General features: G+C 36.1%; 3 protein-coding genes across 5 annotated transcripts in view; 2 read left to right on the plus strand and 1 right to left on the minus strand.

Annotated features, from left to right (window-relative positions):
• Window positions 1-15675, plus strand: part of LOC141435103 (ADAMTS-like protein 4) — a 441311-nt gene that overhangs the window by 327059 nt on the left and 98577 nt on the right. The window lies entirely within an intron of this gene.
• LOC141435093 (uncharacterized) overlaps window positions 640-15675 on the minus strand; it is a 33480-nt gene continuing 18444 nt past the window's right edge. For 2 of the 3 annotated variants that reach the window (XM_074097639.1, XM_074097638.1), the window contains exons 2-7: window positions 7851-8122; window positions 6825-6854; window positions 5084-5297; window positions 3887-4033; window positions 3000-3137; window positions 640-1502 (exon numbers count right to left, since the gene is read on the minus strand). In XM_074097639.1, the coding sequence (XP_073953740.1) occupies window positions 1409-1502; window positions 3000-3137; window positions 3887-4033; window positions 5084-5297; window positions 6825-6854; window positions 7851-8115 (888 nt within the window). In that variant the 5' untranslated portion in view covers window positions 8116-8122 and the 3' untranslated portion in view covers window positions 640-1408. The remainder of the gene's footprint in view (window positions 1503-2999; window positions 3138-3886; window positions 4034-5083; window positions 5298-6824; window positions 6855-7850; window positions 8123-15675) is intronic. The other variant, XM_074097640.1, reaches the window with a different exon arrangement.
• On the plus strand, window positions 8786-10954 carry LOC141435091 (uncharacterized). Its single transcript, XM_074097635.1, has one exon. It carries the CDS (start codon window positions 8863-8865, stop codon window positions 10846-10848), a length of 1986 nt encoding a protein of 661 aa, XP_073953736.1. The 5' UTR covers window positions 8786-8862; the 3' UTR covers window positions 10849-10954.

The following is a 15675-nucleotide window of genomic DNA, read 5'->3' on the forward strand; positions in this document are numbered from 1 at the left end:
GTGTTTGCTGTATTGCCAAAATTGTAAATAATGAAAAAATTTATTTACTGTAATTTGTTTCTCACAGGCAGCAATTTAAGATTGATTTAAACGGAATTGACTATTTCTCAAAAAGTTGTCCATTTTCAGTTGTCAGCTTATATAAAAAAATCCTGTCACTATTTCAACATAAAAAATGTCGTATTGTGTTTTTAAATATACCTATACAAAACCTTGTGGTAATAAAAAGTCAGATAATCTTTGTTGTTGGATCCAATAGAAAGTTTCGATGTAGCTACAAAATTACGATTTTTTCCTCACAAAATTTCGTGACGTTTTCCTGACGTCAAGAAATTTTGGATGTTTTATGCAGTTACGGTATGTTTTATGATCTCGTATTTCTTGACAAAGTAAGTGATTTCTTGTCAATTTCATGAGGCAACTTTTTGAGAAATACTCAATTACCTACTCATTCTGCTTTCTCTATGCAATGCATACATTTTTTTCTTGATTCAAATTTTTTTTTAAAACCTAAAGACAGTATAAATGTAAAACGCCAATTACGAGTAAAATGTTTATTATAACAATCGTATTATTAATGACTTAATTATCAAAATTTACAAAGAATCACTAGCTAAGTAGGACTTCAGGATCTTATTTTAAAAATCAATTTGTTCTAAATATATAAAATATAAATTGCTAAAACTTCATAACATAAGTAAATGTAAATGCTATGTTTCAATGTTTGACTTAATGAAATAATATTTTTTAATAACAACTAATTGGGATAAACTTGGGATAAAAATCATTTTGACTTTACCGGACAACGAGAGTTTAACATAAAAAAATATTTGTAGAAATCAAAAATTGATACTATAATCATATCTAATCTGTATCAATTTATACATTTCACACCGAAGTAAATATGCAAAAAGGTAAAAAAAGGTATAAATAGGGTTTCATCGATCACTAAATCGACTTTTGTTTGACATGCATTAGTGCTTGTTATACCCTAAATTAAACGTAGATATTTATTTAGGCTTTGACTTTGAATCATAGGCTGGGGCGGAAATTTACAACAATTTTCCTTCGTTGCTTCAATATACAGGTTGTCTTCAAATTGTTTTGGATTATTTCAGCAGATGGTCGGGTTAGTTTGACTTTGACTGAACACCTAAAATAAGCGAAATTAAGGAATAGATATACCAGATAAGTACCTAGGTACTTAAAGAGTTATTTTATACAATTAGAAATCAAGCTTAAAACTTTTTTCATTTCTTTCTTCTAAAATAAATGCATCATGCAACATCGGAATGGCACTTATAAAGAATAAATAATTTAGTCTAAATAATCAACTTTGGTCGGAGACTAAACTAAATTTGGGATAATTTACTGGCACTTCAAACGAAGTGGTCACATTGCTAATTTGTTACATCGCTCTAACTCCGTCTATGTCTATATTGTTTTCTATATTCTCTATGTTGTCGTGTTCTTGCCGTCTATGCAAGTCTTCAGCGTCTTTCCTGAAACAAAAATTAATAAATTGAAAATAACTTCAGTTACATTATTGAAGTTTTAGTATGAATCCCTAATATTTTCTGGTAATAAATATACCCTCTGTTACTCAGGGATAACGTAGCATTCTAATGGTGAAAGTATAGTATATCAAGACCTGGATTTTAGAATCAATCTGAATGTTCAAATTACAAAAACATATTCACAATGTTGGATTGAGGCTAAGTTTGGCGGAGTGATTGAAATTATTCCTTTTTCTGTTATATTGGCTCCACTGTGAATTATTTTACTGGATAAAATTTGATTAAGGAATCTTTTACATAAAAAAATATTTCTCTAAAATTAATAATAGTTGAGGTAGACAGATAATTTATTAATTTTGGAGTTCGTACCTAATCACTCCTTAATTACCTAAGTCCACTCTGGAACTTAAAGTAGATTGGCACGACTCTAATGGCTTCTGATTTCTAATCTTAGATTCTAATGGAAAGCTACCTAAAAATTGTAATATTTTTTTTATAATTTAATAAAAAAAACAAATTTTAATATCAAATCCTGTACTGAGTCTGTGTGATTATATGACAGTAGGTATACTTCATGTTTATATGAAAGCTAGGTCGGGTTCAATTAATCATAAACGTCCTTTTATGAGGAAATAGGGGTTATAAATATACAGCCAATTCTCATACCAGGCATGCGTTCGTTTGCAGTTATTTTACGAAACAAGTTTGCTCCGAGTCAGTGATTTCTATTGCTGGGGTTCACACTGACATTTACGTACAAAGCCAATGACTTATGCGGGGTACCATATGGTTGCTCGTTCTCATTAATTTTAATCTCCCGGCGCAAAAAGAAGGGTATCATAAGTTTGACCGCTGTGTGTATGTTTGTCTATAGTACCGTAGCTCCATATCTTGATTCTAATCATTTAAATCAAAAAGTAAATTCATTGAAATGGATCTGAGCTAAGTTTTATTCAAATCGGTTTAGCCGTTTTTGGAAAATTGAACTTTGAAATGTAAGGGTTTTGTACTATTCTACGTTGGTCAAAAATGTTCATATTGTTGATTTGAACTTAGGCCGCTAATGATTATTTTATTTCCGTTAACTTTAAGGAAAAACAATTCACTAGGTTATTTCCGTAAGTAAACTAAGCAACATGTCAAATAAAAATTAAAATCACGATGTATACAGAATTCTTAAATCGTGAACAGAAATAATTAAGGTGACCCGGGGCATTGTAGCTGGGGGGATATTGTATCTGAGCCTTCTGATGGCGTCCTTACGACGCCATGTTCGCCATGTTCATGTGCGTTGTGTGAAGACAGTCTTCTGGCGAACACAGCGTAAAAAGAAAAAGAACATGGCGTCGTTCTTCTAACGCCACAGCCGCCACACCCCAGCTACAATAGCCCCGGGTCACCTTATAAGTATTTCTAGGGAAATTCATTTAAATAAAAAGTAAGTAACTTAATTTTCATGTTAATTTACTTGAAAATACTAACGAGTATTTGTTGGGAGACGGCTGGAATATGCTCTTTGGGCAGAGTCGGTAGTACGGCCAGCACTCTCCGCCTGACTCGCCCGCGCGCTGTGCCTCCACGTAATCGTTCAGGAGACTCGCATACGGTGACTTGCTTGGCCTGAAATAATGTTAAAAATTATTAATGGCGTATGCGTATGTAAGAGAAGATACTTAGAATTATAACTACCTACTGATGTGCGAAAGGAAACTTTTCAAAATTGCGGATTTCGTTCACATAGGAAAATTACGGAAACTTCTCACAATTTTGTAAGGAGATTGAAACTCCGTTTCTTAAATTTAAATTTCTTATCTTATAAAAATTTACAGAAATTTCCGAGAACTCTTCCAACTTTTTGGAAAGTTCCCGCAACTTGCACATCTGTACACCTAATACTTAACTATTCCTCCCGAAAGTAACGAGCGTAACCGAATAGTAATGTTTAGAAATACTCTAAAGATATATCATCATCATCATCACCATCATCATATCAGCCATGGGACGTCCACTGTTGGTCATATACCTCCGCCATAGACGTCCAGTTGCTCGGTAACGCGATGCATGATGTGCAAAGAGTGTGTGTGCTAAAAGTTTGTAGATTACAATCATACGATTTTTACCTATCACGCTACGATGAGTAGGTACTCGTAGTAAACACCCACCCGAGGTTCTCTAAAGGAGTAGAGAGTGAGAGTATTTGTTGTTGTGGATAGAAAAAGAATGGGACATAAGTTAGATTCAGGCGTAACCTCGGAGGTCCGTATTAATGAAGTACAGCCTACTTACGCTACTCTGCTTTTTATATTTTATCAATCAACAAGTAAATATGTGTGTGGGGTGTGTGTGTGTATAAATAAGGGTCAACTCACGTAAAGAATAGCTTCATGACTTCTCCAATGAACCCAAAGTTGGTGAGGGGATGAGCGTGGATTTCGCAGATCGCTCGCAGCAGGCACTCCCGTCCTTCCATGCCGAAGTTAGCGAACATGTCTTCTGCTACTCCGTAAAGAAGTGCCCTAGAAATGTTTTTTGAGAACACATTTAAGCCAGAGACGCAGTAGTGTCTGAGTAAAGCTTCAAAAGGACAATCCAGAGAGCCAATACCAAACAGGATAATTTCACAATCTTTACGTAAAGTTTTTATCAAAATACTTTCCAATACATTTCGCAACACTGAAGAAGCCAAACATATATTTCATTTAAATTATTAAATTGCGTTATAAATTAAAAAGATTCATAAGCAGTCTCAGAATCAAATAAATAGCATCATAAAAATGCAAATGCAATTAAGTATACCTATATCCACTTAAATATAAAATCCGTTGTCCTCCTGTCACGTATATCACTCATGTCCATGGACTTAGCCGGTGGCTTTAGTTATAATCGGCCATTACTTTCACCTTCAGACAAATAAAGGCATCAGGAATTCAACACACGAAGGACAATTGGCAGTGTTTTCGATTGCTCCTCGTTTGAAATATTTTCGCGTTTCGAAAACTGACCGTTATGTCATTTGTTGCGTCTTGTGTACACTTTGGTATTTAAATAGTAGTTTACCGTAAAATAACTAAAAGTGTGTCTTTTTGTAATTAAAATGCAGAGATGCAAGTTAAAAAAAAAGCTTGTACAAAGACTAATCTTACAGACTTTTCTAAGGGCTATTCTACCAGTTGTCCATGCTATCTACTCTGTTCGCTTTGCGATCTATTGAATTTTTATTCCCAGTTGTTCGCACTGAAGGGTATCGTAAAAACCAATAATCTGCACTCGCAGCGATAAGTGCATACTATTGAATTATTATTCCCAGTTGTTCGTACTGTCAGTATCGTAAAAACCAGTAGTCTGCACTCGCAGAAATAAGTGCGAACTATTACATTTTCATTTCCAGGTAGGTATTCACACTGCCGGTATCGTAAAAACCACTAAGTCACTCACAGAAATAAGTGCGGGCTACTATGTTTTCTTTCTCAGTTGTTTGCACTGCGGATAAGTGGGAATAATCACATTCTTTGCAAGAGCAGAGTTGTGGACAACTTAAAATAATCTATTGCTATGCCAAATCTCACCTTTCTCCACCATGCAGACGATCCAGAACCACCGACTCCACCTCAGGAGGCACTGGTCCCTTTGTCTCTCGTTTGCCTCGCCTCCTCTCCAAGTACTGCCCTACGTATTGCGCCATCACAGACGCGGCTGCACTCCCCATAGACCGGGCGAAGAGTGGAGGCAGAGTCCCATAAGGGTTCTCGTTGTCCGTAAGACCAAGCTTGTCGAAATCAACTGCGGTTTAAAAAAATGTTGGAGAAACGGGTTTGCAAAGTAAGGGTAGCGTTATTCTGGTTCGAGTTTACTTCAAGCATTTGGTGTTTAAATTACCAGTTAACAGATTCTATCCTGGCAGATTGTGATATGAGGCACGGAGCAAGAAATGCTTATACCACTTACTACGTTGTAAGTAAAAAGGAAAATTTTAGTTACTTAAAATAACATAGGTGCATTTTTGCGACGCGGTGAAAATAGTATACAAGTATCTATCTAATGTATATTGTAGAACCAGAATAAAGCTACATGTTGGCTGATTAATGAGTAAAACTACACTTCCACCGACTACAGTTGACTCGCGATTAGCTAATAATAATATTTATAGTTTGCTCAGTCCACTGAGTAGGTGAACTAAAGCTACTTTGAAATTTTGTGACAAAAATGGTAGGTACCTACATCCTCTGTAGCTATATAGGTATCCTTAAATACCTATATCTACGGATGTAAGGTACATTTTGGAATACTTTGACGCTACAAAGTTTCAACAAATATGATTATATGTGCACAACACTCTTCTACTTTTGGCACCTAAGTATAATACAATTATTGTAGGTATCTATTAGAGCTACAAAAGCAATGAATCTATCAATTAACTTTAAAACTACTTACTTAAGTTAAGATCTACCATCTACGACTACCATCTACATTCTGATCTACTTATAAACTTTAAAATACTGACTCATAAATTCCACGTTGTACTCTAATGTACCTGCAAACAACACAATGAGGTGTTTTCTACACAGGACAAAATAAGAACTACAAATTAGCCTACATTGACAAATACTATTTCGATTGTTAATTTCTACAGACTTACCGAGTTTATATTTATACGATGTAGCTACTCTACTACCACATTTTATCTAGATCAGTGTTTTTCAACCTGTGGGTCGCAAGCCCCCGGGGGGTCGCGAAGCCTCTTTAGGAGGGTCGCGAAGCCCCTAGTTGCTGCGAAAACTACTTCAGTAAAAAAAAATAAGTAAGTTTAAAAATAGCTTTTGCCCGTGGCTTCGTCCGCGTGGGATTCGGTTATCGCGCTGTTCCCTCGGGAACTGTGCATTTTTTCGGGATATAAAGTAGCCTATGTCACTCTCTGGCCCATAAACTATCTCTTTGTCAAAAATCACTTCAATCCGGCGCTCCGTTTCGACGTGAAAGACGGACAAACATACAAACACACACACTTTCACATTTATAATATAAGTATGGATGTTAACTAGTACCTAATAATTTGGTACAAAATAAAATACATGAAAAAAAAGAGGGTAGGGGAAGGGGTTCGTGTGGTCGTGTCATGAAAAATGTTGAAAAGCACTGATCTAGATTATCATATAAACAATGCATAGAACAATACCTATGGCACACAATTACGTACACAAAGCTACAACATACCTAACTACCACAGATACAGATGTACATAAGAACTATATTTTGCTACAGCTAGCTACATACATCTGCACTACAAATTATCTTAAAATTGGTACTGACTCTCGCAGTCCACTTCGTACTTAAGTGTACCTGTAAACCAGTTACAAGTTGAAAATGAGTAAACTGAAGAAATGTTTTTATTAACCTTTGTAATAGCTGGCTATTAACCGTTAGAATGAAGTAACTAATATTTCGAAAACTCATGATTAGACATTGTGAAGTGGGTATTTGAACATCCTAAATACATGTAAAACAGTTACGTATTTAATAAAAAAAATATAGACCCAGGTAAAGTGTATAGGATAGGGAGGCTTAACCGATCTATTACTATAGGTATTTAACGTTCTTGAATTTCTAGATCACCTGTAGTTACAGACATACCGAGATGAGCTAGCTTTTTAATACATATATTTATTTTCAGGCATCAATAATGTTCTGTTCAAAATCCAACGTACAAAACTACATTTTTAAGTTTTTTCTAAAATAGGTATCATTTCAAAAATATCTGACAAAGTTGTATGTAGGCCGACTACCGACTACATTACCTGGCGGTATATTTTTTCACCTCTAATATATTATGAGCCTGTTTCACCACTCATTGATAAATTTTATGTGACAGATACAATGTGATGCCGTTTCTGTTTATTTGCACAAAACAAACAGACGGCATCACAGAAATCTGTCACGTAAAATGTAGATACGAGTATCAATTAGTGCTAAGACAGGCCCTAAGTTTATAGATATGAAAAATAAAAAATAAAAATCGCGAAAAAAATCGCATTGGTATCTAAAAAATTAAAGAATCGTTTTAACCTCGATAACCTACGTCCAGATCTTCGTGTTACGAGTAACGTTTTGATATCATAAACGAAATAATATATAGGTTTTTACTTTGCTTTAATATCTACCCGCTCTCGAACTAGAGGCATTCATCGTAACACAAGCAAGCCTAACTCACTTCAATCAGACGCTTCAGCAAGCAGTTTACGAGCACTAGATGTAACAATGAAATACAAATTGTCGCAATCAATTCCGACTCGAGCACAATATCAGAAAATATCTGGCAAAAAGAAAAAGTGAACTTACTGGTAAATGGAAAACTGACAGACACGTTAGAGAGAAATCCTTTCGGCGGATGCCTCACAAATGGCATAGACAGGGATGGCGTGATCGTCATAGTTGTCCCTGGTGGCAATGCCAGTCTCCCGTCATTGGTGATCCATAGTATCCTCTTCTGTCTTGAATGGGGTATATTCTCCTTAGCTACTGGATCTTGGTTGTTTGGAGATGCCATTGGTAGTAGCGCAGCCAAGGCTATGCTAAGAATGACGCGAGGTATCGTCGTATCCATTGCGAAACTGAAATTAAAAAGCTGTCATATTAATTGCCTGGTGAATACAGATGTTTAAAAATTGGTGTCTAAGGCGTGTTTTTAATTGCTTTTCAGTGGATTTTGACTACTGAATAGATTGGCGCGTCTATAAGTTCATCTCACGATTCCAAGCTAGGGACGGTCCGACTAATAGTTTTAATGTTTTCGGAGATCTTTTTCATAAGTTTCATAGGTCGTGAACGCGCTCACAAAAAAAAAGATATTTCGAAAAGATCGAAACTAGTCGGACCATTATTGGCTTATAATCGTGAACCTATTAATTTAGTAATTTTAACATATGACGTATCTTTTACATTAAATCATTGAGAGATGGTTAAAGTAGCAAGCAACAGAGTGGCCCAGCCTGACCTGTTCTCATTTGTCTTATTGTTAGTAACAATGAGTTAGAATTTTGTGGTCATCAATATTATTTTAATTTGTTGACACTTTGGTACCTTAGCTATTCACGAGGTCGATAATTGTATCGAAAAATTGGAACTTGGTTACTTTTATTGTCCCTCTATTCGGTATCAAAACTCTTTGGCATCATAGGTGCAATACCTACTACATTCGTTCAAAACACTTTGATTAAACCTTCACAAATCTGTAGGAATCACGTGCTGTCATTGTTTAAGATGACGTTGTCATAACAATTTTTATATCAATGTGGTAAGTAATAAAAAAGTAATTTCATATAATACACTTTTCATAATCTTGAAAACCATTATGAAGATAGCAGAATGTAATCACATACGTATAAGAGATGGCAATGATTATAATATGAATGTTGAAAGAATGATTAAACATTTTGAGGCGCAGTATAATTTGGATTTCCGATCTTTGCCACAATGGGAGAAACTGGTTCAGCGGATGCATCTTTCCATCACAGATTGCAAACGCAAAATTCAAGGCGCCAACCGCCGGAAAACCCTAATTATTAATAAATTATACCAAGAGTTTTGTAGACCTTCTCCTTTTGAGCTCACCGATAATTTTGCGCGTACTAACAAGATGTGGCAAAGCAAGAAAAATTTAAATGAAATGAAAAAGAGAATATCATTGTCAACACCAACGGACTCTGCTAGTATAAGAGATGAACTGGGATACGATGAAATGGTTGAAGAGACAAGTGCTGGACCTCCAAATACAGAGAATAATACTTCTGCCGAAGTACTTGCAACAAAAGATGAAATAATGTCGCCTACTGAAACTGTTTCTCATTTGCCTACGTTTATATGTATCAACCAACATAAGCTCATATCGGCGCTCGGAAGCAAAGAGAGTTCTTTAAGTCGCATATCAAACCAAGAAGTTTTAGATATTAAATCTGATGTTAAACTAAAAGAGTGGCTGTTACTAAAAAAATGCACAAAAGTTGTATGTTTTCCAAAGAAAATCATTCTTAGTGACAAATCTCTAGAAGACCAAATAGTAACATTCTCGTTACTAAACTGCACCTTGGAGTATCTCAATCTAAGGTACATGGGAGTTACAGACGAAGATAATTTTAGACGTGCTAAAATTCTACCAGTTACGCCTTTGAAATTGTATCCGGGTTTAGCGGTGACTTTTAAGTTTCTTTTTAGATTTCAAAATCAACAGGACTTTAGTACGTACTTGTATTTTAGAGTTGGTCAAAAAGTTTTAGCTGAAGCACCTATTGAAGCATTATGTGTCCCAATAGCCAGTGTAAATATTTGTGCTACATCAATAAGTGTTCCTGACATAGTTAATATACCACCTATGTATTTCTGGCGAATAAACGCAAAGAATGGATTTCCTAAAAGTGCTGTTACTATCGATGTAACGGGAGACTGCTCATATGACTTACATGTTAGTAAAGTATCTGTAGATCTTACAGAAGATTTACAAGTGACACATTCTGTTGACCCCATGAGCCCCACCACAGAAAGTATGATACTAAGAGAAGAAGATCAAGAAGTTATCACTGAGAGCAAGGCTTTGCTTCCTCCGACAGACGCAGACGATACGGAATCACTGAAAATAACCGACATAATTATCTTATTGATAGAAGAATGTATTGAAAAAGCATTGGATATTTTTGTTTTTGAAAGAACTTATTTATTTGTGAAGCCAAATTCTAAACAACGCATACCGGTCTATCTGACTAAACCTGAACACATAGGTTATCATCAAAGCTTTTACGAATTGGAATTTAATGACCCAGAAACGAATGGAACTGTATTTAGTAAAACGATCAAAGTATTCGGGGAAGTGTTACCTAATCCGATACAAGTACAACCCATTTTACTTGACATGACTCAATCGCCTGTAATTCACGGATTCTGTGAAGATCGTTTTACAATCTCCAATAGCCACAAGTTATATCCGGTGACAATAAAAATAAAATTAACAACTAAAATTAGCAAATTGATCCGTGTTGTACCAATGGAAACATTATTGCCTGCTAAATCGAGTGTTGACTTTTTGGTGAGATTTTGTTCTAAAGATCTAAGGCAGTCCACTAGAGAAGATTTAGTTCACCTTACTTTTAAAATTATCGTTGTTGGGGATAAGTCCGTGTATCGCAATCTTCCGCCATTGTTTTATGAAGTCATAGCTCCATGTTCATCTGAATTTAAGAAGCTGTATAACAAGAAGTTTTACAATGAATTTCCTGAACCTAGTCAGATCGAATTGGAAGATGTCGCGCCTTTGGAGTTGGCGCCACTAAAATCCCAGAAAAACTAAAACCAAATCAAGTATTGCTGATGTTCGGGTTGCAAAACGCAGTGAGGCTTAATTAATAATTTTAAATTAAGATTTTGTTTTGTTTGTGACGTAAATTTTATAATAACATTCCTCGTACTATTTAGTATTTCTTTTATTTTATTTAGTTGTACTACCACGACTTTTGAGTTCATTCACATCTCATATAAAACGGCATAAGACGGTTTAATATAAACATAAGTCATCTCGTATATATACGAGTATAAAGTTTATATTTTATGTTAGTAATCGAGCTGGTTTCCGCTACAATCGGCAGTAAATCAGCGCAGTCTGATGAAACATATTGTGCTGTAATAAGATTACGATCTGAGTGTGCATGAACTTGCCCTGCTAGTCATAAACCTTACGCTCTGATACTGCAGGAAAAACAAGAATATTAAGTACCAAAGTTGTTGAACATGAATACTTACTACCATCATAATACGTAGACATTTGGAATGAATACTATTAAAATGCAATTCGAATAAGTTAAAAAGATCTGTCATTTAAAATACATTTTATATTGTAAATAGACCTACAGAATGTCATTAAATTCTTCTGGGATATTTTAGGGGGTTATTGGGTTAGTTTTACTTAACGCCCCTGTAAAGTTTTTCATTGGAATTTTTGAATCAGTGTGGCTACGTCTATGCCTTTGATACAGTACAGTTTGAATATCGATCAATGTATGGAATCATTTGTTGGCCACAAATAGGATTGCCTGATTAATTGAGATTTTATTATTTTTTGTACATACAAGTGAAATTAGAAACTAATTCGATATTTTTTCACTTTTGGACGGAAACGTAGTTTGGATCTCAAAGCTACTGTAGTCAACAAAAAGTACAGTCAGCAAAAAAGCTAGTTGTTTAAATTACTTATTTTATTTTATTTTGACATTTCGATTCTACTTCATATATATCGCGAATTATCGACCACTTCACGTGATTCAAGTGAAATACGATAATTTTAATAACTAGTTCGTTTATTGGCATATCTTTGTTCGATTCGTCGCGCTCATTAAATTTGTATGCATTGTGGTAATTATTGTTTGCCAGTTTGTAGACTTTCCTAATAACCGTTACGGGTCTGGCTCTTTTGTCTCATAGCCAACAATTGGCGGAGCAGTCACGACCCACGCTTACATAGACTAACAAACTTTACAGCCATTACCTTGTTACCCTACTTGTGCTTATGTTTCGAGTCAGACTGAAATTGAAATACGCTTTGACGTTCGACGTTCGCGTCTGTTGAGGTCTGTTGAAATGGGACTGAAACTTTCGAATACCTAAAATAATACATGGCTATGGCTAACCAGTAACAGAACCTGGCAGCGTTGAGTAGACACAGTGGTGGCAGAATGAGGGGGGATATCGCTAGATGGCGTTAGTATCGATAGGTCTGTTTGAGATTAGTCTTGCTTGCGGTTGGCCTTTTGATTATTTAACCAATCACAGACGTGACGGAAATGTCAAAGTTGCCAAACGGACCTTACGATACTAGCGCCAACTAGCCTGTCATAGAGGAAAATTAATCACGTACCGGGTGGAACCTTTTCATAATCAATTTCGCTATGATTTCTTTGGCAAATATAAGGAATGTAAATATGTCATTAGTAGAACAAAGGGTCCACCCTGGTACGTGATTCAGTCTCCTTAACTGTACGTGTCATTGTTTTTCGGTAATTACTGCCATAACGGAATTAGCCCAGGTGTACCTACCCAAACTGCATCGCAACGCCCCGGGGCCTCGCGACTCTGTCGCAGGGGCATCGTGAATCGGTATACCTACTAGGGTCGCCTACATGATAAGCATCTAAAACTACATGTAAATGTTATATTTGAATAAATTAAATGTAGATTGGTGCCAACCAAACGTCACTATGAGCATTATGCAAGCGACCAAGATTTTCGTGAAGTTAGTCGCACGTCCCGGTGTTGATTAAACGCCTTGTCGCGTATAGCCATGTTTGAATATAGACATGTTTGAACCCGCTGCACCCGAAATATTTTTCGTTTTATAAATATTAGCTGTTGAAGGGCAACCTTCGATTGACACTTGAGCGGATATTCATCGACATGTGTATACTGCCCATAACCTACGGTGCTCAGACATGGCCCTTGACAGAAATTCAGAAGTCGAATAGGAAGGTCTGCCAAAGAGCTATGGAGCGCAGCATTTTAGGTGTAAAAAGGATGAATCGACTCCGAAACACCACACTGCGCTCCAAAACATGCATCGTGGACGTAGGTAAAGCCACGCTAGGGCTGCGGCCACGTTTTCCGCATGCACCCAGAAAGGTGGGCACTGCGTCACCACACAGTGGATGCCCCACGATGGCTATCCGTGCCGCGGCATGCCAAGGCGGAGATGGCGGGATGACCTAGATGCGTTTTCCAACGACTGGTCAGACCTAAGTGCCGACAGGACGAGTTGCAAATCCAGGAGAGAGGCTTTTGCCCAGAAGTGGGATATTACAGGCTAAAAAAAAAAAACTTAGATTTCCTTCAGTAAACTTTAAAAACAAATAATATTGAGTGAGTAAAGTATTGTCTACCTATATGCAAATAAAGCTAAATGCAATCTTTACAATTAAGAGCGCGTAAAATGAAATAAAACATATAACTGTCCAGGCCACTCGGTTGTGGAACTCCCTACCGATAGACTTGAGGCGCGCAAAGTCCTTGCCTATCTTTAAGTCTATGCTTAGGGAGCACTACCTGTCATCTTGCGTATGAATGTTATAGTTAGCTTATTTATGCGTTGTTATGGTATCTATCTACCTATCTATCTGTTTAGATTTGTTGTGTATGTGTATTGTATGTGTTAGTTTTATGTATTCTTGATACAGCTCTAATCTACTGTAAATTGCACCACCTGCTAAAATGTATTCCTTATTTCTGTCCCTTGTAAAGGTTGCCTGGAAGAGATCGCTCTGAAGCGATAAGGCCGCCTATTGCTTACCTTAGAAAATCTCTATGTATATACTTGTGTTCTCTGTACTGTTTACTGTATTGGTGTGCAATAAAGAGTTATTGTATTGTATTGTATAAAAGTTACTGCTAAGGCGTACTTAAGTATTTTTTTTAAATTAACTGTACGTGTTAGTCTTGGTTGGATACTTACGAGTTCAGCTACTTGTCATTCGTCAAACGACTATCGATCGCTGTCACTGAGGACTCGATAATTTCGAATTGATTGTTAACGCCATAGGGATTTATATTCACTCCGTACGATTACTTTCACAATGTCATGTTATTTTAAGGAAAAGAGGTAGGTATTGACAAATTTTATTGTGAAAAGTTTGGCAACGGTTGTGAATTTGAAAGCTGTTGGTTTTTTGGGGTATGAATACAAATGAAGGGTCCACGGAAAGAACATGTTTATTGTCACCTTTTTTTTTAATTGAGATTTTAATCTCAAAATTCAGAGCTCGCAAAGTACTATGACTATGACTTACCATTGAACTTAATAATCTGAAAACAATATAAAATATATGTTTTAAACTTTTAAAGGAATGGTAGATAACCATAGTAATTGTTCGTGACTTTCAAACCGCTATAACTCAAAAAGTTGCTTAGGTGACTACACATGTCATGTTCTGTCCGTGGACCCTTCAAATATGGAATTCCATGACTCCTAAAAATGTCATTATTATCATATGAATTGTAGGACGTCCATTATTGGACGTAAGCCTCCCACATAGCCCTAAATGGTATTTAAAATGCGATTTTTGCAATAATAAACTTTTTTTATTTTATTTGTTTTACTTTGAATTTATAAATATTTCTGCGCTGCGATATTACTGACAAGTTTTCAAGTCTCTGTAATAAACGTTAGATAATAATTAATTAATTGAGGCTTTATTTTGCCGAGGTTGAATCACAACAAACTACCACACATGCAAGACTGTTACGTCTGAGCGACACATACCATTTTGTGCAGATCCTCATAAATCAATATGTCATAGATCGTAGACTGGTACCCAAAACAAAATACAATACAATGACTCTTTATTGAACCACAACACATAGTAAGCAGTACAGAAAACATAGGTATATTTATAATATATAGGTATATGTAAAATATTTTAGGAATAGGTGCGAGTGGAGTGAGAAACTGGACTATAAGAACGAAATTGTTATATTAAATAAATTATTTAAATTATTTTAATTTTTAACAAGATACGGAAGAACTTCCACGACCGCGCCAGACCGAAGCTCAAACAGCAAGAACGAGCCAGCGCCCCCACAGCTTGTCCCTCCCCTCCACTAGTCGGGGCAGACATTCAAGTATCCTGATTGGCGGACGCCGCTCTCATCGCTGATTGGTTGTCGGATAGTTCTTCTGTTGTCCGTTAGATGGCGTTAATCATGAATTGCCAACACGGCCATTCTGCAATGCGCATGCCCCCAGGCGCTGCTTTCAACACAATATTTTAATCTGGAACACACAAAATATTACCATTAATCTCTAAACTAATTTTTCCAACTGTTCGGTCTATCCTTGATAATAAAAATGACATGGGTCAGCAACTCTTTTAGCCCCTTTAGCCTTAGGTGGCATCTTTTGTTACCTTTTACCATGACATTTCTAATATTATAAGCCAAAATACTTGATTACCCGATATTTAGCAGGTTCGGAGATTCTGTGATATAGTTTTAAGACAAGAGCATACCAACTTTAGAACACTGGATTGGTTTAGGCAATTTACAAATACCTATTATGTAAATCCTGTACCAAGTCTCTCCAAGTTCACATTGGTTTATTAGATTGTCACATTACCACATCAGCTCCGGCCCTGGTCCG

The sequence above is a fragment of the Choristoneura fumiferana genome, chromosome 14 (genome assembly GCF_025370935.1).
Source record: "Choristoneura fumiferana chromosome 14, NRCan_CFum_1, whole genome shotgun sequence".
Taxonomy (NCBI): Eukaryota; Metazoa; Arthropoda; class Insecta; order Lepidoptera; family Tortricidae; genus Choristoneura; species Choristoneura fumiferana.